The 22,832-nt window shown below is 35.1% G+C and overlaps 1 protein-coding gene across 12 annotated transcripts in view; it reads left to right on the top strand.

Annotated features, from left to right (window-relative positions):
- The window catches only part of cspg5 (chondroitin sulfate proteoglycan 5), a 70,169-nt gene that overhangs the window by 28,420 nt on the left and 18,917 nt on the right, over positions 1-22,832 (top strand). For all 12 annotated transcript variants that reach the window (XM_015376444.1, XM_015376272.1, XM_015376769.1 and 9 more), the window contains exon 3: positions 19,439-19,627. In XM_015376444.1, the coding sequence (XP_015231930.1) occupies positions 19,439-19,627 (189 nt within the window). The remainder of the gene's footprint in view (positions 1-19,438; positions 19,628-22,832) is intronic.

Here is a 22,832-nt window from a genome sequence, read left to right as displayed (position 1 = left end):
TTCGTTTAACTTTATGTCTGCATATCACCTTTGTGTTTGTCCCTAGTTTTTACCAAACCTTTCATGATAACATCTTCTTTCTCTGGTATAACTTTTAAGATGCACGTTAATTTAAATGTGATTCGGATTGCCATAGTTTTTAATAGATATCTGTATGTACGATGCATTTCTCTTGTTCATTTAAGTGATTAGATTGAGCTGAACTAATTGATACAGTTATCATATACTTTAAGCAGAGTCCTGCTTTTAAGGGTCATGAAAACCAGAACAACTTCAGTTACAGCTTTTACGAATACAAATCATTCACTTATCAGACAGTGAAGGAAAAGACAGGAAATAATCTTTTACTATCTATATTTTATTCTTGGATATTTCTCGGTAAAAATGTGTGAAAAAACTGGTAGAAAACAGTAAAATTTAACTTTACAGGCGCCCAGTTTTCCAAATTGAATATATGTTTGTATTTAATGTAGAACCACATAAATTTAATGACAGAAGACAGTGATAGCGCCTATTAGATCAGAAGAAGATTTAGCATGCAACCCCCATAATCATTAAATGGATGAACCAACCAATCATTCTAGGTAGACTTCCAATTAGTAAGCAGCTGCTGCACGGATCTGCATGCAGATTTATGCGGGTCGGCAAACAGCCTCCTGACTGGAACCGATACTAAAGATATTATTTAGCCGACTCTGCCTACACAGTTCTCATACAAGCTCAAAAACCTCTTAGACATCCCTGTCTGATTAAAAATAAAATATTACAGAGACAGGTGCCACCAGAAATGTCGGATCAATCAGCAAGGGAGGGAAAACAGTAATGGATTTATGACCTCTGGGGATCCAGAGGACAGAAGAGCTTAGAGCTTTTATGTTTTGTTGTAGTTATGACCCTAATCCTAGTTAACCTCTAGAAAATTCGATCATAAAATAAGTAGTTCTATTATGGTTTCATTATGATTATTTTTGCATTGCACATTTGCCAAGTGTGTTAAAGATTATAAACAGTTACATTTGTAGGGCTGTATCCTTATGGGCTCCAGCTGTAAAAGACAGGGGTACCGCCAAACTGAGAACTAGTTCTCCTAATAATGCAAGAGGCAGCAGTACAAAAAAAGAGATAAGCATAAAGAAAGACACACTTATAATATCAGATAGAAAATAAAATAAAATCTATACAAATCTGAAAAAAGTAGGTAAACTATTATCTGTAAAGAATTATTAAAAGGTAAGCAGTTTTGCCAATTTTTGCAAATGAAATGAAAAACAGTCAAAATTGGTGGAGTTTTGGAATGGCTGTTGTGAAAAAGCTACTGGGTTGTAATTTTGGTGGTTGTTTGAAATGTTCAGGTGGACACAAAGATGAAGAGTAGATTAAGGGAGAACCGATTACAATTGGTGAGGAAGCAACATTGACAAAACGATATGCAATATTATAGATGACATCCATTCATCGTAAAGATGTGTGAAGGAATTATTGTGAATAATGTCACCAATTAGAATATAAATGATTACATCTAAGCACTCCTTTGATATTTAGATTTTTTTTCTCATTAATATCCTGGTGGCACTGCCATTAAACATACAGTGATGCTCTATGTCACACAGCAATTGTTACAGGGTTTAATGTACTTTTGCATTTCAGCCTTTGGCTCAATAAAGCAGCAGCACACATGGTAGTGATGATAGTACAGTATAACATCTATTGCATATTTAGCCTGGGTGGTGACCCATACAATTAGGAAACCCCTGTGGATCCCTCTGCTCAGTTTGGCTGGAACTTCCTTCATAGATCATTTCCAGTTCAAGCCCCTGTCTAGAACAAGTGCAGGATTGATCATGATTAATAACGTAGCCCTAATCATAACATTTTCTGTTTGGATGCAATACTCAACCTGCCTTCCATCAAATAAAGATATAAGTTGTAAATGAAAAACGGATTTACTGAGAATTCAGGCACAATCACTTGATCTTAATACCCAGTCAGACGCAATAGTTTGTGATCCGACAGATGTGTTAAATCACACACAATTTCCTTTCAAGCTCATTTAAAAATAAATAAAAAACATATTTAAAATGATGTTTGTACACATATTTAATCCCAATAATTAATATTTAACTCCAAAAGAAAGATGATTAATGTAACTGAAAATTGTTGGAAGACCAACAACTACAAAAAAAAAAAACAACAACTGGATTTTAATCTTATCTGAAAACACAAAATAATTCAGAATGTAGTTTCTTTTTAGGCACACTGATCCAAATATTTAGGGCATATTTTGGGCTTCAGTCAGCAGATAGTAGCAGCGATGAACCTCCTGAGAGTGAGTCAGTGAGATATACTGAGAGGCATTTGACTTCTGGGCAAAAGCAAGATATGGGTCAGTGGAGCGCTGGCATGGATGAGGACCAATATGCTCTTCAGTGGATGAAGCCATGAGTTTGTGTAGGATTACACGTGACTTGGGTTTTTGTGTGAAACCTCAATTTGATTTATTCTTAATTTTTATTTTGCTTCGTTTGTGTGTGTGTGTGTGTGTGTGTTTGCCCTTGTTGGTGCTTGCAGATTAACCAAAGCTGCTTTGTTACAATGAGGTGCATGTTTGAAATGCTGACCTAAGAGCAGCTTCGTGTATCTCTTTAGATCAGACCATGTCCTCCATATTTATAGCAAACTATTATATCAAAAGCTTCAGCTTTTTTTCCTACAAACATTCCAAATAAAATTAAAGACTAAATCTTTAAGTTTAATCAGGTTAAATTTTAATTTACAATGAAGGTTACGGCAAATTATAATTCATATTTGTCTCCAAAAAGGAGAAAATGGTTTTATTTGTGTTTAAGTCTATTCAGTAAGAAAATAATCATAAATTACATTTTTTTATTCATTTTATAATTTTATGGCCTGAAATGTTATTTAAAGGGTCTATTAGAACTGTACAATGCACTGGGAATATAAAATCAGGACAGCATGGGCAAACANAAAAAAAGAACGTTTAAGGTTGTTTTAAGGACATTATCGGACATGCTCTATGCTAGCCATTCTAAAGCAGCCAGGGGTTGATTCTAAATGAGCCAAAAAGCAGAGACAGGAGCAATTGTCAAACTTTTGGTGTCGATCATTAGATTTCATCCTGGACACTACAGAAAATGGGCTTAAAGTGTAAAAAGCCGAACTTCTCCTTTAATCAGGTTAAATTTGAATTTACAATGAATGTTACAGCAAATTATAATTCATATTTGTCTCCAAAAAGGAGAAAATGGTTTTATTTGTGTTTAAGTCTATTCAGTAAGAAAATAATCATAAATTACAGGTAACCATATGAAATCATTTATTTTATATTGATTTTATAATTTTATGGCCTGAAATGTTATTTAAAGGGTCTATTAGAACTGTACAATGCACTGGGAATATAAAATCAGGACAGCATGGGCAAACAATATTAATGTTGCAAAGAAGTTTTTGTAAGCAATGATTGTGTTCTTATGACTTTCGTAAAGTTTGGATTGATTACATTTTATTTTGAATTTTATGAAGAAAAAAAAGACAGGATTGCTTTAGTTGTGTTTTAGAGTTGCCTCTGAACACAAAGCTTAGGGGCTTCTGTCGAATTACTTATAATTTGCAGGGTTACAAAATGCAATAATTTCTTTTAGTTTATAAACCGTTTACGGTTTATGACGATTAAAGCCAAATAATAATGCAGTATACTGACCACTTTCATTTATAACCAATCAATGTTTTTGCATGCAGTTTTTCCCAGCCTTCCAGGTTCCAAAATACAAAATCTTCCATGACAGGCCATTAGTGGCAACAAGTGGTTTGTTTCTTGGATGTGCTTGATTGTTTGAAGAATATATGTTATTTAACTGAAAAAATAATGTAACCGCTTTAGGTATTTACTTAATCATATTTAGTTACAATTGTTTTATGTCCTACCTTCCTAACATGAAACAATTGTGTTAAAGAAACTAAATTAGAGGTGCTGTAGAAAATCTTGGAAAAACAGTTCCAGCAAGCTGTATTTTTGAACATACACAACCATGCCTCTCCCTTCAGACCACCCCTCCAAACCATGCCTTTAAAACACATGAACGCTTATGCTGCCTGCAGCGTGTCTAGAGCAGCAGCAGCAGCGCGTCTGAGCAGCTGAAGCAGCGCGTTGCTGATCTCAGAGATTGCAGGGAGACAGGCAGCACTGATGATGCAGAGCGCAATGATCACTCCTCTGAAACAGTTTATTAACGCCTAAATTAACTTAAAATGCCGAAATCTGCGGGCAAAACATGCTCGCTTTTATTGTCCTGGTGCCTGCAGTTTGGATTTTGTACATGAAAGAGGCCTTCCAGCCGCCGCGGTAAACTGCGAGCAGATGACTGAGCCAGAGGCTGCTGTTAAATGGGATTCCTAGTGACCGCACTGCCAGTGTACGGGGGTCTGAGCTGCTCCGACAGAAATAATATTTGAAGGCAGGATGGTAATCTGGACGAACTGACTGCACTGACAATGTTTTCAGGTGGACTTTCTCACTTCAAAATAAATCCAAACTACTATTTACCCACTGATCATAGCAAATATAGCTGCCATTGTTACAGGCAAAGAAAGGATAGGGTCCAACGCACATCAGACCCACTTTTTCCTCCACGCCGTGGCTAGCTTCCAGCCATTACGTCCTGCACGAGAATTGGGCGGTTGATTCGTTCACGTGTCAGGGTAAGCGCACAGGGGGGAGGGACAAGCAGACGAACATGATTGACGTGTCAGGAACCAATCGTGTACAACGGACCGTCTTTTGTGATTAGTTGGGATTACTCATTGATTTCTCACTGTAGCAGGGACTATTTATTTTAATTTCACTTCCAGACCTTCTATTTCACTGTTTGCTAAGCGGCTGTGGGGAGATCTTTGAGCCACATGGTCAAAAATGTATCAGAAAAGATCTCCTACTGCACCTTTAAGTAAATGCCAAAAACTGTTGCATTATTTTTTCAGTGTTCTTGCAAAAATATGGAGGAAATAATAACTTAAAATATATTAAAACTTTAATAAAAATGAAAGTTAATTTAATCTGATGTTACAGCCTTCAAAAATTTTCAAAAGTGCATCCAAGAAACACTCACAGCGTGTCTTGGAAAATGTTGGTTTTTGGCTGCAACATTTAAGTCAAAAAAATCCTTTTTACTACCTCCCATCATCACACCACACATTTGAACAACAAAACCCTCTTCACTACCACGCTCCCTTGTGTTTTTGATCTCTTGAATTATTGGGAGGGTCTAAAATTGACCAACTTAATGTAAACAATTCCAAATATTAAATTATACATCTTAACACTAAGTTGATAATTCTTTTTTGATGACAACAAGGATTGAGAGTAATTTTCTATCCAAAGTCATGTGAATTTGAAATGTCTAAAAATGTCTTAAAGTCTAAAATGTCTAAAAAAGAAAATGCAAATTAGATGTGTTCCATCCAGTGGAGCCAGGCAATACACAGCGCGATGCCGTCACATGTTTACAGTATGCTTGGCCGATATAAACAACAAATAGAGTTAGCAAACTAGCACAGAGCAAAGACCAATAATGGACTAAGGTTTTAATAAATATGTTACAATCAGGCAAGTTGTACATATCAGGTCAGATACTATAGTGATGGTACATGCCATCCAGAGGCATAGAGAGAGAAATGCGATTCTAATGGGACACTGGCAAGAGAAACAGCTGATCAGCAATGTTAAGTAAATATTCTCTACATCAAAACATGTTCAAAAGCTGTGTTTCCATCTCCTGTTATGTGGATATAATTAAATCAAAAGTGAGCATACTTTTTTTTTACATCTATCTACTGATATAATATGTATTAATTTTAAAATATTTAATACTTTTTTTCTCAGATTTAATTAAATTTCCTTTATTTAACCAATCCAATATTAATATTGAGAATCGGTCAGATATCAGCCAGAAAATATCGGAATATCTCGGCCTGCATCATGAATGTGTGGATTCTCATACCTGTTGTTGTTGATGAATGTTCTCTGTTTGTGTAATATCAATTATTAAATTGTTTTCTGGTATTCCACACAAAAAGTAAGTAAAAAAAGAAGGCGTGTCCCAATACAAGTTTTTTTCATTTCCGATACGATAAAGATATTGCAGGTTTGAGGATCGACCGATATTGACTGTTGTACAATATTAGCAATTATCATATAGTACGTAGTTTGGTTACCTATTTTTTATTTGGAATGATAGAAAAGGCTTTATCAGGTGATATTTCTCAAACAGAAAACAAAAGCTAACAGCATCATGTGTGAGAACAACTGACCCATTTCTTATGTACCCAAGAGTTACATAAACTTTAAACAAAAGTTAACAGAAGCAAAGTGTTTCTGAGTTTTCTTATATCTGACATTTTAGTGGCAGGCTGATATATTCCCATAATCATTTTTTGACTAATATTGGACTGATTTCCATTATCTTTACTTTTTTATTTATGTCCAATATCAATTACAGACTGGACAGCCCTAAATAAAACTATGCATGACGTACTGATATCGTATCAGGTCATTATTGGTCAATTCTTAAAGCTGCACTATCGTTATTAAATTAAAAAGTTGAATCAGAATATTGCTACTTACAGCAGTATCAGTATATAAATGCAGGTCATGTTACTTCAAAACATACAAATGAAAACTTATCCTGTTCTCCACTGAATAAAGCATTTGCACCTAAAATTAAACTGTTTTGAATGTGTAAGAACTTGTCCAAAACTGTGGATAAACTGATCACTATTTAGATTTGTGATCCATAATATGTATGTTTAGCAATAATTCCTTTTCCCCAAATCATATAACGTCCTTTACCAGGACATGTTAAACTTCACTAAGAGCAATGGAAATATTGACTCTTTGGATCAGTTTAAAGAGCTTTTTTTTCTCCACACAACTCTTTAGCTCTTAGTAAGTTCATACAGCTACAGTTTGACTTGATCTTCTTCTTTAAAGCATCTCTGGCATCTCCGGCGCTGGCTCCTCCGATCCCTTGACAGATGCTGTACGACAATGTCATAAACCTCTTCAACCTCAGGCGCTGCAGAACTCAGGACCATATTGGGAGAAAGAGATTTGAAAACAGAGGGAAGGAATGACAGAGGGTGTGTGGCATGGAAAGAATAGAGAGACAGAGAGAGTCTCATGAAGAAGAGGCTCAGATTTAGCAGTTTTATAACCAGTTTTACATTTTTCAGCAATGTGATTCCTTACTTTCCAGCTGCAAACAATCGTTGTTCACAGTACACCTGTCTACAGTAAGTTCTTGCAGTTATATAAAAAAATAAAGTTTTTTTTGCATTTAAACTGGCATCTTCCTGCCAGTAATACGGCCATTCTCTGATTACATAATATTGGACCTATGTCGAAAGATAAAGAAACAAAGACAGGGAAAATGGAAACTGATGGGGCTTAGAGAGAAACAGAGAGCAAGGCATTAACAAGAGGAAGTGGAGAAATGTTCTGAAACAGTGTGAGAAGTGGATAGAGAGAAAAACAGAGGAGGTGGAGAATAAACTGAGTGAGAGAATGAGTCAGAACCTCATAATGCTTGCCAGAATGGAAACGACTCAGGCGAGCCAGGTCGAATTTATGTGTGTGTGTGGGTCCTGCAGCTTGATGTAATTAAGAGGAGCTTTGAGCAGCAACAGCCGTTTGTGTCCATTTTGGGTTTTGTGCTTGTTTTTAAAAACACACAAACACACACAGATTATAGTTGTATTAGAGATCAATTTAAAGTCAAAGAGCTTGGGGAGGTGGAGCCAGGTTAGGCCAGGTCAGAGGTCAAACACAGGGGAGATTTATGGCCAGGGCTGGCAAACACACACATGCAAAGGGACCGTTTGTTTTTGCCAAGAGAGATCTTTTAGGCTTACTTCATCCCTGACAACATACAAAAACATTTGTTTGAATTAAGTTTTGGCATTTTGTGCAGGTTTTCTCAGCAGGTTTTCGGGGTTGTCTCTGCAGTTCACAGCCATGATTGTGAACCTGTTTGCATCTGAAAACAGATTTTCACAGCCTCTTATGCAACATTCAACACAATCATGTGCTCTAATGAAATCCACTCTCTGCTTTTTGTCTGCTTTGAATACCACTGACTGCTTTTTGCTCTTATTTTGAAATAGAACCATTATGGACATAATCTCCATTGGATATCTTCATATCAAAAGTACTGGAGTTTTGTTCCTTTTTTTGAAGAACAAAACCAGATGCTAAAGGAATTTATTGGATCTTAAATCTTTTCAATAAAAGTGAAGTTATTCGTTTTGAGAGAGACTAATAGGCCAAATGATGCTTTTTAAGGGTTGTAATGGTGCTTGCATGATTTAGTTCACAGTAATTGTCCTCAGAGGCAAGTTTGAGACATTAGAAACAGACATTGGCAATGTTGAAATTTCAGTTTTCACAAAATCAGATCAAGTGTCCTTTTGCAGTGGCTATCAAAACTACACACACCTTTTATTATGCCAGGAATTTGAGACAAAGAAAATCAAACCATAATAAATGATTTCCAAACCTTTTCCAAATATGGTTGCATAAACAATTTGTTTTTAGCTATTGTATGAGATTAACCGAACCAAATGGTGATTGCATTTTGTCCTGGACTGAAATGTCCCCTTACCTGCAGGAATTGTATTTTCTTTTTCTACTTTGTGAAAATATTATTTAATAAAATTGTTAATTATTGTCAACTGCTTAAACAGTGGCATTAAGTGTACACCTAAACCCTAAAAGAGGTATTTAGAGCAGTAAAAGATAAATAAATGTGTGTAACCATCTTATGAACAGCAGAACACAACAAATAACTGTGGAACCACATGTTTATTAAAATAGATAATAAATGTATAATTACTTTGTCCTCGTGATGGAGTTTTCTAATGATACTGCCCCCTGTGGCCACAACACAGAACTGCAGCACTCTTCTGCTTGTTCTCGTAGCTCACGCTTGTACTTGACAATTTTTGGGTTTTTTTGTGTGTTTTTTTTACTTTTGCTGCTGCCTTCTGACCATTATTTCACATTGTAAGTTTGTATGCTAAGATAATTTACTTGTTTACTGCATCCAATGGAATCTTACTGCAGTGGAAGTCTACACCTAACATATCCCAAAGTTGACATAGACTGATTGAAGTTTAGGTGTAAAGGACAGAACTTAGACTTAGACAAACTGTATTTCGATTTTGAAATTTTGATGCATAAAGCTTAATACAGTCAATGAACAGCTTACAACAGGAGTGAGGGAAATCTAACCCTGCGCTGCAAGATGGATTGTCGCGAGATCTGATTTTTCAGTCTCACAACAAATCCATATTGACAGACTTCTGCTGATACATTCATCACATAACAACTGGCGGATTGGACCAATGACATGCCAACAGTTTTTTTTCGGGTGGAACATGTAGAATGACGATAGTAACAAGGGCCTCGCAGGGGCATTACAAACATGGCTACGCTGGAGGACTCACATGTCGATACCACAGTCGACGCTGTTTTAGATAGAATAGCGACAATTTTTTGTTTAAAAAACGAGCAAAGACAAGAAATTTGTTCGTTTGTAGATGGGAAAGATGTCTGTGCTTTTCTTCAGACAGGATTTGGAGAAACTTTGATTTATCAGCTTACAAAACGTCACAATTAGCTGCTACGATTGGCTGAAAGCGTATTATGGAAGGCGGGTACTAGCTCGCATGTTACCCATTCAATTCAATTCTGTTTATTTATATTGCGCCAATTCACAACACATGTCATCTCAAGGAACTTTGCAGTTCACCAGATCATACAATCAAATTGATTCAAAGTTTCTAAGGAAAACCACACTAATCATGCTTGTAGCGACAGTGGAGAGGAAAAACTCCCTTTTAACAGGAAGAAACCTCCAGCAGAACCAGGCTTGAAGTATTTTACTAAACGTCCCTCCTCTTCATGGACAGATGAAACGGCAGCCATCCCAGGATAATAACGTAGAACTGAACTCAGTTTTACACGTATCAGTGTGCTGGTGAAGATTCTTAGTCATCCAGGTCTTAGTCATTCCCAAAAAAAAAACCAATCCACAGGACTTTGTTTCCAAGTTTGAAGAGCTTTTGCTTCCCATCCTGGAAGCTTTTTCAATTCAAAATATCAGGATTAGTGTTGAGTTTAAGGCTTTATACAGTACCCCATTAAAACCTTGTTTTTTTTTCAAATAAAAAAATTGAAACCGACGAATACAACTACAGAAATATAAAAGCAATAAACTCACCGTTGAGTTAGCGTTAGCTTGCATGACCGGCTCTGTTATGCTGGTTTTCCTTCCGTATGAGCGCCACAAGCGTCACGTCACGTGACTAAGAAAACATAACGGGATTGGCTGGGTGTTGGACACACAATCCATTGCTAATGTCTGTGACCTGAAGTAACCCTTCCCTTTTTACAATGAATTTAGACGCTGAATTTAAGACAGTGAAATAGAGCCAGTTGAATCTCAGGAGGCTGAAAATATTGACTTTGAATTTTGAAAGGTTGAATTATTTTATATGCAGATTTTTTTAACACTGAAAAATTTTTATGAAAAATAAGTATTGAAAATGTAACTACTTTGAAATAGTAATATGAATTTTTAGCTTGATGAGAAAATAACAAATGAAATTTCAACTGTGTAGAAATAATGACAATGAACTTCTTTTTAGGTCAAAAATATGTTCTGGATATATTTTAACACTGAAACAGTAAGTACAAACATACAACATTTAAATTTCAGTGGCATTTTTAATTCAAATCCCAGCGACACAGATTAACTTCCACAGGTCTTCTGCTCTCCTGTTTTCAAAACAAAAACAAGGCTTTGTTGGGCTACTGTATAAAACCTCAAACTCAACAATATTCCTGACATTTTGATATGAAAAGCTTCCTGAATGGAAAGCGAAACGTCTTCAAACTTGGAAACAAAGTCCAGTGGATTGTTTTACAACTTTTTTTGGTATACACATATCGATCTGTTTATTGCTGGATTAAGGAAAATGTGGATTTATAAGAAAATGAATTATCATCGACACTTTTACCAGCAAATTTGTAATTTTATGCAGTCATCCTTAAAATATGTTTAACAGGTTGCATTAGATAAGGATACATTCAGTGCAATTTCATATCTATTAGATTGCGCTGTTAGTTAAAGCTAAGATGTAATTCATGGTTGAATTTGGCTTTTCAGATTGTTTCCCAAACATCATATTTTTTCATGTGATTGCAAAATAAATTCCCTCCTGATTGCCAATAACCCTATATTTTATTATCTTTTGCAATATGATGAGTTCACGTCCATATTTAACCTCCTAAGCGCAAACTGAATTTCTCCAGAGCTGATTTACTGTCTTCTTGTCAGGGTCATGAGCGGAGCAGTTTTGCAGAAAGCATCCCTTTAAGTTTCCGTGAATGGTTGCTGTTTAGTGTGACAAGGGACCCATCTGTGAATCGGTAATTAGTTTGCAGTTTACGGTGTCGTGACTGCTCCCCACGGATTCAGAGGTTTATGCAAATAGGTTTTGGGTTTAGTCAGATCTGCAGATCTCTGCTGAATGAGTCATTTGCGTCCTTGACAGACTCCTCGCGTATAAAACAGCAGGAATAACGGTATGTAGCTGAGTCGGGTAGACATCTCAGCTGGAAACGATATGTAAATGTGACAAGCAGACAGAAATGAGATCAAATTTTGTGTTTATGTTTTCCTAAACAGATTTCACAAACTGCATGCATGTACATATCATTTTAACTTCTCTGCATACCTATGCTATCTGTAACGCTGCTTTGCTATAAATTAAGTGTTAATTTAGAGGACAATATCGATGAGCCCTAAAGAAGGGAAGCATCGTTGTTTTTCCCAAAGGTTTGCTCAGCTGCTAATGACCTAAAAAAAGAAAGATGTCAACACAAAACTATTGAAATATGAATCATAAGTGCAATGCCACTAATTCCATCAAGAAATACTAAATATGGGGGCCATGCTTTTTCATTGTGTTTTGGTTCTCATAGTGAAGAGTTAAGCAACACTAGCTGATTAGGTTTCAGGTTGTGTACCAATAATGGTTGGTAATCTGGTTAAAATGCCCCCTCTACATAACAAAATCTGCTGTAATTTTATCATATTTAAGGTGCATTGTTGCTGTATCAATTTTACAGGTAATTTCTTTCCATTAAAGGTCAGTAACTTTGATTTGATTGATTGATTGATTGATTGATTGATTGATTGATTGATTGATTGATTGATTGATTGATTGATTGATTGATTGACTTTATTGATCCCACAGTGGAGAAATTTCCACATTACATCAGTTCAAATAGTTTATAAGAGAAGAAGAAGGTGCCAAAGGAAGAAAGAAAAAGGTACATAGGTTATATACAGTATATTCAGTGCATATAGCTTATATATATATATATATATATATATATATATATATATATATATACTTACTTAGCTGGATTATTATACAGAGTTATTGCAGTTGAGTTTGAGTTTTGATCGGACTCCTGAAGTGACAGGTCTTTCTTCAATGAGTGGACCTAACCTTAATGCAAATGAGCTAGTATGAACTTGAGCCATTCTCTTTCAAAGTGCAACCATAGTGGGGAATGAATATGTAAATTCACCAGTTTTTTCCACTTCTACCTTTAACTGGTAAAAATGTAAAAGAGTTTTAAAATATTTGCACCTGGTTTCATTTTATTTTTATAAAATCCAGAGTTTTTCCTCTATAAACAACAGTTAACTTGCCGAGATTTTTTTTATTTCTTCAAATTCTAGTAAAATTCTTTAGCTAATTTTTACGGGACATTTCTCCCTTTTCCTTCACAGCTCTGGTGCACTGATTCACCAGAGGGACCTCCACCCAGTGATGTAAAGACTGAAAGCAGGACATTTTGCAATGGCAACTAATCAATTCCCTTAGCTATTTTCCTTAGAGTTTGCCTCATTCTGACTCAGCCATGAACACATAGTTTCCTATGAAGATAAAACCAAAAAAGGTCCATCTGTCTTGTTTAAAGTTCTAGTAGAATCAGATCAAACTCCAGCAGTTCCTCCTCCTCTCTGTAAACCTTATATAAAATCTATTCCAACTTTTTAATCCTTCACTCAGCTTGACCCATGGTTTCCCTTTCCCTCCCAAAGCCCCTAGCGAATGAGAAAGTCAAATGTGCCAGAATCCCAGTTTATGTTTTTTTTTTTTTTTTTCTCTGGGAGATTCCAGGTCTCTCCTGTCCTCTACTGGCCTTTCAGACAAACATCCAGCCTTTTCTGGATGCTTGACTAAGTTTTTTTTTCTTCCTTCTCTGCAATCCTTGCATAAAATATTCTCCTTAGGCAGGAAATGTTTAAAAATAGCTCATCTTTTTTTGGGGAAATCTGGTCTTCATGCTGATATATTCAGCACCCTTGTATGCCCTCTCCTGTCAGTTCAGGTTCAGCTTGTTTGGCTCTTACCTTCTGTTCACTTTTTTACCTTTCGCCTTCTGAGGACCTTGTTATGATACATCCTGTGTGTCCTTAGAAAGGCAGTCTGCTTTTCCTACTCTTAAGCCACAGCTAAAAGGAAACCCTATAACAACAAATGTTTTATATTAGTAAAGCTTTTCGTACCTAATAGGGATTTTTTTTTCCATTCGAACATTTTCTATGCTAGACCTGTGTTGGAGGCAGTTAAAGACACAGTTAGAGCACCAAGTTGGTGCTCTAACTGTGTCTTTAACTGCCTCAGTTCAAAATGAAAAAAAAGAAAACAGATAGAAACTAATCTTGTTTTCCACAGCTAATAAGGCTCAGTGAACCACATCTAAAAAGTCATCTTTAAACAATAGATTTTGAAAAAATATATCCTGTCAGGCCCTGTTCTAATAATGCACAAAAATCATGGGTACACGTTTTAGCTAAAAATAGGTGAAAATTATTACAAACATATTTTAAGAAGACATCATTGCCAAGACTGTCTAAATCTTCGAAAGAATTAGCTTTCATTATATCCTCAAGTATGAAAATAAATAAAATTTATGCTATATAACTATATAAAATTTTTTGAGGTTTAATATGCTTTATCTATGTATTTTTATCCTAAATATGGGGTTGATGAGTAAGAGATATGCAGATCACTAAATGGAAAATGTTCTTTTATATATACAAATAATAAGATATTTCTCTTAATGTTAAAACTCATTATATTCAATCCTTTAATTTTTCAGTAATAATAAGTGTTTATTTCTGTTGACAGAATTATTATTTTACCCTTTATAATCTTTGAAATTGCAGGAATGGCAGTTCTTCATTTGGTACTTTATTTGCCCTTTCATTCTAGGATTGGAAGACATAGTAGTATTTAATATATTCAAAGAAAAATACATAATACATTCATGTTTTAAATTTATGACTGTTACTCTACCGATTAATTTTGCTTGATTTTTTTAGCACAAATCTATTCTGTCTGTTGACAAGCTGGTTTTGGACTCAAATATGTGATTTTTTCCCACCACAATAAGAGCTTACAGGCTGTACTTAATACAACAATCTTTCTGTGGGCAATGTGTAAAAAAAAACGTCTCAGTTACTTTTATGCACCTCACTGCAGTCTGGTGTTTACAATGTATCTAAGAGAAAACACAAGGTTCATTTTTTTTTAAAGAAAATTCTGTTTATGACAACATGTTAAGGAATAATTGACTTCCAGAAAATGAGAGAGTGAATGAGATGTTCAACATAATGGATCAACATATTACAGAGACTTGCTAGTTTTCACTAGCTACTTGAGAATGTTGTCAGTGTCAATAGTTATAGCAACTAACTCACATCACATGTGCTCATTATTCAGCACAGACATTGAAATTGTTACTGGAAATTGTTAGTGAAAGCAACAACAAAAAAAAAATGACAAAGATATCTGAACAAAAGCAGTTACTTGATTCTAAGTCTTGAATTTTCTGTGTGGATTGTATGTAACAGGCGGCCATTTGTTTATTGACCTCCACCTCACTGACTCAAAAGTATCCAGGTTGTAACTATTGATTTGCTTTGACTCAGTGAATACGTCTATGAAACCTACTGGCACTGCTTTCATTGATGCTGCTCCATCAGCAGACCTCATTTAATTACACTGAAATAAAAAGAAAAAAAGTTTTAATGACAGAAAATAGTGTTTTATGCATAAACTAATATCAATACAAGTTACCTGATGACTTCTCCTTCCTCATTATCCTATCCATTATTTCCTCATCAGGAAAGTAGGATTGCAAATAAGAGGCAGTGAGTGGGAAAATAAATGTTCAATAAGACAAACAGCAGGAGATGATTAGAGAATGAAGGGGAGGAAGACAAAGGAGAAATGTTCAACTGGATGAGAGGATTTCTTTTTTGGCTCAGCAAGGCGCTCTCCTGTGAAGGCATGACATGTCAGCTCAGCGTCTGCTCCGTTTACCGCTCAGCTGGGTTGCTATGGTGACCACCACATCGTCATCCCTCATCCTTTCTGCATCCCTCTCTCCTCCTTTATATCTTTTTATTTCCCTCTGTCCCCCGATATCCCCCTCCCACTGTCTCATACTGACTTACATAAACCTCGTCTTTTGTACACACAGAAACACTCAGAGGTTGAGTACACTGAAGTCTCCTTGAAAATGTGATATCAGGCTCCATCGCTTTCCTCTCTCCTCCTCACACACATGCCCACACACTCAAAATGTCTCCTGGCTCTGGGCCAGCGCTTCCTCTCAGCTGGCAAATGAAAGAAGGATATTCAGGAAGGATTCAGGAGACCGAGCTTAGAAGGTAGGCAAGTGGAAAAGCACAGGATCAGCAAACCTCAAAATCTCTTCACTTTTCAGACCTTTATCCATTTCTTACCACAGACATGTAGTAGAGAGAGTGAAGAGAAAGCAGTACAACTTGTGCTCAGTTCTCACTTAAAACTACCCTGATACCTCATTTTCTCATCAAATAGGTTCAAAGCATTACAAACATATTTCAAAGAAGATTTCTTTGGCAAAAAGATTTAAAGCCTTGTGAGAATCTTCTCTGATTTTAGTTTTCCTCCTAAATTATGAGCATAAATACAATTTATGCAATATATTATATGAAATATTTGTTAATATGTTAAAAGTTTTATCTTATTTCTCCAACAATGGGATTGTTGCTTAGTGGACTTTTGCACCACTAATGGTTCTACATTGATAGCTTCCTGAAGTTGTGAGTACGAAACCCACTCTCACACACTGCCGCTCTGGGTCTTTTGAGGAAGAACCTTAACCCTTGATTGCTCCCTGGGTGCCCCACGATGGCAGCCCACTGCTCCCCAAAGGGATAGGTTAAATGCAGAGGTACATTTCTCCAATGTGAGATCAATAAAATTCGGTTATTTTTATTATTTTTATATTTTTTGTAAGTGTAAAGTATGCGTGCCAAAAAAATATAATCAATATTTCTTTACTACTTCCAAATAATGCAAAGGTATCAAGCAAATCTATTATATAAGGAGAATTATTCTGAAAAGCTTTTACAGATCCTTTACTTTACTTTCTCACCCTTTGATACATTCAGAACCTCTGCAGACATATTTGCTAATGCTCTAGTGGGCTGTTATTTATATTGTTAGAAAAAAAAATGTATTGACTAATTTAACATGCCCGTTTTTGAGTAAAATAGTTATCTTAAACCTACATCCTTCAGAGCATCAGATAAAGTTTACCATGACTTATTTATTTTGTATGTTATGTTATCAATTGTATTTAATGGTTTTCCCAATAGCTGTGTGAGTCATGTCAATAAACTGTGTGAAAGCTGTACAAAATGAAATTTCAACAATAAAAGTTGTCTAAGTCTAAAGCCCTCAGAACCACAGAGCATTCATTTAAGAACAACAAGTCGGCAGCATCTCTACTGTTAACATATTAATTTTATTTTTAGTCATCATTACACCAACAAATTTGTACTTCTACAGCTGTTAATTACTTTATTTGCTCTTCTTGGGGTGCTTTAATTAATATTTTGGCCTCTTTAGCAGTTAAAATTACATTACTCCATCAAACTCTATTTGTTATAGCTGGAATTAGGATTGATATATCCTCTTTTGGCTCTGTTACCTTTAGGGTGGGTGTCATTCTAGAATGATATGCTCAAAAAAATCTCCAAAATAAGGGTCCAGGTCAGTTATCAGACCAATATAAATTGACTTATTTAGTGAGGGAAGCACTGATGGCCCTCACTGAATATTTAGCCTTCAATATATATTTTGTCTGGTGCAAACTTTGCAGAAAACACACATCCCTTATAATCAATGTTCCAGTGATAATGTATGATCAGGGTGAAGGTGGTGCTGGGTAGTGCTAGACGACCTGCAGCCTCAGGGCACCTGAGCGATCCACCCCTTTTTCTGAATCCAATTTAATCTAAATGAAATTCCCTTCAGACAAAACCAAATAATTCTACTTAAATCCTATAAAAATAGTCCAAAACAGCACAAGCAGAGGACAGTTATACAAGAGCCCATTCAGGAGTACACACATTTTAGTTGATGGTTACAGTAGTTTCTTTGGTGTCCCAAAGAAAACAAACTACAGCTAAATACTGAGATAGTATGACGCAAGTTTCTAGTTAAACTACTTGAATTGTCTATAGATGTATTTATTTTTGGATAATTAATTGTTTTGAAGGCAAAGTTGTATTAATAATCTTTATTTATTGCCTTTTTTTCTGGTAAAAGAGAATCTAATAAATATAGAAAAATGTTAGCAGAGGTTCTATTTATTAAATGGCAGTAACTGCTTTTCTTATAGGACTTTTCTAATCAGAATTACTTATTAAAAGGCATCATCCCCACATACTGTAACTGTGACATTACTTTCTATAGATACATTGATCTCACAGAGTAAACATGTTGCTCTGTAGCACTTTAGTTTAATTACTGATATAGGTTTGTCATTTTTCAAACCCAACATCGGGTTGACTGAACCATCTGTCTCTATGGCTCCTTTCCCCAGGCAAACTCTGTACTTTAACAGACACTTATGAAAGCAGCATGGGGCTCTGTGTGTATCTTGTGTGAGTCCACATATGCGTTGTGTTAAATCACATTAATGTCTTTTCTGATTGTGTATTTTTGATGGCAGCTGGGTGCACTCTTGTGAGTTAAAGCTGCCTTGTGTTTGCTTGTTCACTTGCCATTATTCCATGAATGACTTTACAGATGGGCTTATGTAATACATTTGAATACTACAATTTTTTTTTCAAACATCCACTACATGAAAGCAGTTACAGATCATATAGTGAGAGAATCAACCCTTATAAAGCAGTTTCTAGCAGATAATTCTGCTAGACTTTGCCAATTTTTCACACTCTTCTATAAATGGGTTCAGTTGATTAGGGGTGTAGAAATGAATTTCATCAGAGCTCTCTTCCTACCAAACAATTTGTGGTTGAATTTTTTATGTTAGTTGGGTTATTTCAACATCTTAACTGTAGTTTTGTGCCAAATTGCTGAAGATTTGCTGATGTTTTTAAAGCCCAGCTTCTGATAATAATTCCCGTCCATTTTATAGATTGTCTGTACGACAGATGACAGATTGCCTTAGATCTGACAATACCTTTGTTTACAGGGAGCTCATGTAGAAATTAATAACTGCAAGTTTCTCGTGCCCAGAGGTTGTAGAATAAACACTTATTATCAGGCCACTAACATCATTCTTGATGGTTGGTAAAGGATGTTTATGCAGATATGATATGTTCTGTTTTTGAATAAACATGGTCAAACATTTTTACTTTGGTCTCATCTTTCCCATAGACTGTTCCACATGTCTTGGGGTTCATTCAGAGGGGGATTTAGTAAACTGAAGTCATGCACAACTCTGCAGAAATGTCCTTCTTTTTACAGGGAATTAATTTTCTTCTGGCATCCCTTACAAACATGTATAATATGTCTGTTCAGACTGTTTTTAATTGCTCTGTCACTTTATCATTTAATATGAAAACACAGACATGAAGAGCCAGAAAAGAGTTAATTGTGTGTTTTAAATGGTTTTATTTTTGGCTTATCATTCCTTCCCAAAGTGGTGGGCTACAACAATTGTCTGTCTTTAGTTATTGTTAATACAATTCTACTTTGATATTGTTTATGTATATCTATGCTCCAATTCAATTCACTTCAGTTCAATTATATAGCACCAATTTTTAATCTTATACTAGTATCAACAGTCTAGTTTTCCTAATAATTGTATATATGTATTCAATACATAGAAATTAAATACTTGAACCTTCATACCCATAAAACTGAAAATGACATGTTTAAATCTAACCCTGTTTATTTCTCTATGTGTTTTATTTACACCTTTTCCTTTCAACTGATTCTTTAACCATGCCCCTCGTGCCTTTCTTTGTTTCAGATGCAATGTCCAGGATTACATATGGCACAAAGGTGCGCGCTGCGAATCGGTGGTGACCGAGTTCCAGGTGATGTGCCTCGCCGTGGGCGCCTCAGCCTTGGTGCTCTTGCTGCTCTTCATGATCATCGTTTGCTTCGCCAAGAAGCTCCACGTGTTGAAGACGGAGAACAAGAAGTTGCGCAAGCGCAGGTGAGACGAGGACTTTGAGGTGTTCTATCAAAGGAAAACTAAAACATAAGATTTTTTTTCAACCTTTTTTCAACAGCTAACAAGAAATAGTTGCATGTTTGCGTATTTTAACATTAAGGCAGCGCTCTAACTGCTGTTTAAGTCAAAGGATCAGTAAAAGTAAAAAAATTCAGATCTTCTTCTCTCCAGATTAACTATATAAATACCTGCAGTTTTAATGATAATAGTATTCTATAATAATTCTAATGCACATCACAAAGTCTCACACATTTTAAAATATCAAAGTGCTAGAGAATGAAACTAAAATAAACAGAATAAGTAATAAGAAGAGAATGCAGTGAATAAGCAGATGAGGATAGATTCTTTACACTGTTTTAGTAACTGAACTGTCAGCCATAAATAATCCTCTGTTTCAGTAAATAAACATTAGCAGAGAAAAAGCAGAGGTGCAGTAGTGTCTTACTGGTCAGCTTAGACTTACTTACAACTAAGCCCAGTTCCAGTCTCACCAGTGAGCCACACAGCTCTTCCTTTATATGGGAATGTATCTGTTTTTTTTTCTATACATCGCTAAAGATAATCCTAATGTAGATGAGATATGAAAGAAGACCCCTGCATTGAAGAATAATGAACTAAATAATACAGACAAAAGAAAATAAGAAAAGAAATTGCAAAAGAAAAATTTGTAAATGTCTATATTTTTCCCCAAAAATGCAGGTCGCAGTCGATACAAATATCACAAAGTTCAATGAATTTCAAGTTGCCACAGAAAATAAAACATCTCACTGAGACCGTCTAGCCTGATTTCTAACTTCAGTCCATCTTTAGATAATTAAGGACTCAGACCCCCTAAATGGGAACATCTTATCTTTCTTTAAAAGGAGAAAATAACCTGATTAGTTTAAAGGACGAGCTGCATGGAGAAAATAATATGATTATTTTTGATTATCTTAAGTGCAGACAGTGCATGACTCAAGATTTTACTTAAAAGTGCTTTTTGCATAGCATTTGCAATTAAACCTGTGCTACATTTTGGAATCAGGATAGCTACTTTTGTAAGTTATCAGAAATTTATTCAGGATAAAGGAAAGATTTTATGTTTACACATGCATTTTTTTATCCTTTGCGGGCAGTGCTTTTATTTAATTTTATTTACTTTTATTTATTTTTATTCATTTTAGTTTATTATTTCATTTTAGTTATTATTTTATTTTAGTTATTGTCTTTTTGTGCAACTCTTCCGAAACCTTGTGTTTATTGAAGTTGTGCTATATAAAAAAAGTGGATTGGATTGAAGAATCCTGAAATAAGTTTGAAAATGGAATTAAAGACAGTGAATGAAACCAACTGCGTGAGTCCTTCATAGGGGAGCAGAAAGAAAAGGCAGAGAGCATTATTGGAGTCTGTTGCAATTTTATTGCAGGAATTATTTTCCATTACTGGAACTTATCACAGCTGTGTTTGCGTGAAAGAATGAGTCAGAGGAATTTGAAGAATTAAAGTTCGCCCCTCAGTTGCAAACATAAGGGTGGTAGGTGTTTGTTCACCGACTGATCTAATTTCCCATCAAAAAAAATGTATTAAAATATTTTAATTCCATCATTAAAAACAATAACGAAAGTCTTTCTTGCAGTTATGTGTTCAGTTAAAGAAACTGCAACAAACCCCTGGTTACAGTTTATCAAGATAGAAAAAAAAGCTGTTCAGACAAAAAATTACTGATTTATAAGTAATCAGAAAGTGAAAAGCAATTAGTTACTAAAAGATTCAGTGTTACAGCTGCCAAAATTAGCACCACTGTCCCGCCGCTGATTAGGAGGTTAGCTGCACAGGACCATCTCTTCACTTAGTATCTAGAAATTAACAGAATATTTAATGATAATGTTATGTACATACAGTATTGTTAACCACTATATGATATTACAGGTTTTAGATAACGTGACTAAATATTTTTTTAAAAGGTTAAATACTTTAATAAAGTCTAAACAGGACTGTACCAATATGAAAATGTTTCTAGCATTTAAACTTTCATAAGGTAATCTTTTATGTAATATAAATCCTGAGTACTGAGCAAAGATAAAATAATGTAATAAAACCATTTAGAGTGAATTTAAAAGCAAAACAGAAACAATAATAGGAAGAAAAACGATGACATTATTTGGATTGTTGAGTAGGGGGATGGGTCAGAAGGACTAGATCAATAAGGACAGTGTACAGCTTGGTAAGGGTGGTGAGGAGTTGAAGGGAAGATGAACTGAAGAAAACAAAGAGGGAGGAGGTTGGAAAAGCACTGTGGAGAACTGAGTAAGAATTAGCCTGAATAAAAGACACAGAAAAGGCACGTGTTAAAACTATATGAAATAAAGACTGTATATAAACAATGAAACTGTGTAGGAGATTATTTGTATTGTTCGAGCCTTGTCAAAGATTTAATGAATTATTCTCATTATTACATCTTCCATTATCTTTATGAGATTCCTCAAAATCCACCAGAGAGGAGATCCAGTTTTATGCTTCATTTTTCATTATTCAGCAAGTGAACTTAAAAGAACTGAAGAGTTTGACAGAAGAAATGGTTGCAGAAGCTGCACATTAACTAGGTTATGTTCTGAAAATAAACATTATTAAAGTAAATATTTTTAAGTTGATTTGACCATCTAATAGAATAACATAAAATATAGCAAAGTGATTTATATATATATATATTTTATATATATATGGTGATATGGTGCTCCTTCAGTATCCAGGTTCCAAGAACGTTTTTTTTTTTTTTTGGCCTGGAAATATTACCAAGCAGCATTATTGGATTTTTCTATAGCAGAAAAATGTAGTAGTTTTTTTGTGTTTGGGCTGGACACCGTCAGTGAGCTCTACACCCTGCCAGCTTACCAGCTGCCTTAACCAGTTAGCAAGGCAAATTTATTTATATTGCACATTTCAGTGGCAATACCATTTAAAGTACTGTGCATGAGGGGAAAAATGGAAAAGTATATTGCAGGGTGATTAAAGGCAACACAAATAATTAAAAAATAAAAAATAGTAATTAAGATATAAAGATTATATATAAAATGAAGATAAAATTATTTTTAATAAAAAGAAAAGAAAGTTGTATCAAAAATTTTATTTAGATAGCACAGTCATAACAACAAAGTGTTTCAGCATAAGAACATGCATACAAACAATTCATAATTTTTTATATATTCAT

The sequence above is a fragment of the Cyprinodon variegatus genome, unplaced genomic scaffold, assembly GCF_000732505.1.
Source record: "Cyprinodon variegatus isolate N-32 unplaced genomic scaffold, C_variegatus-1.0 Scaffold0, whole genome shotgun sequence".
Classification (NCBI taxonomy): domain Eukaryota; kingdom Metazoa; phylum Chordata; class Actinopteri; order Cyprinodontiformes; family Cyprinodontidae; genus Cyprinodon; species Cyprinodon variegatus.
Note: the sequence above shows the minus strand (reverse complement) of the source record. Positions and strands in the feature narration are given on the sequence as shown.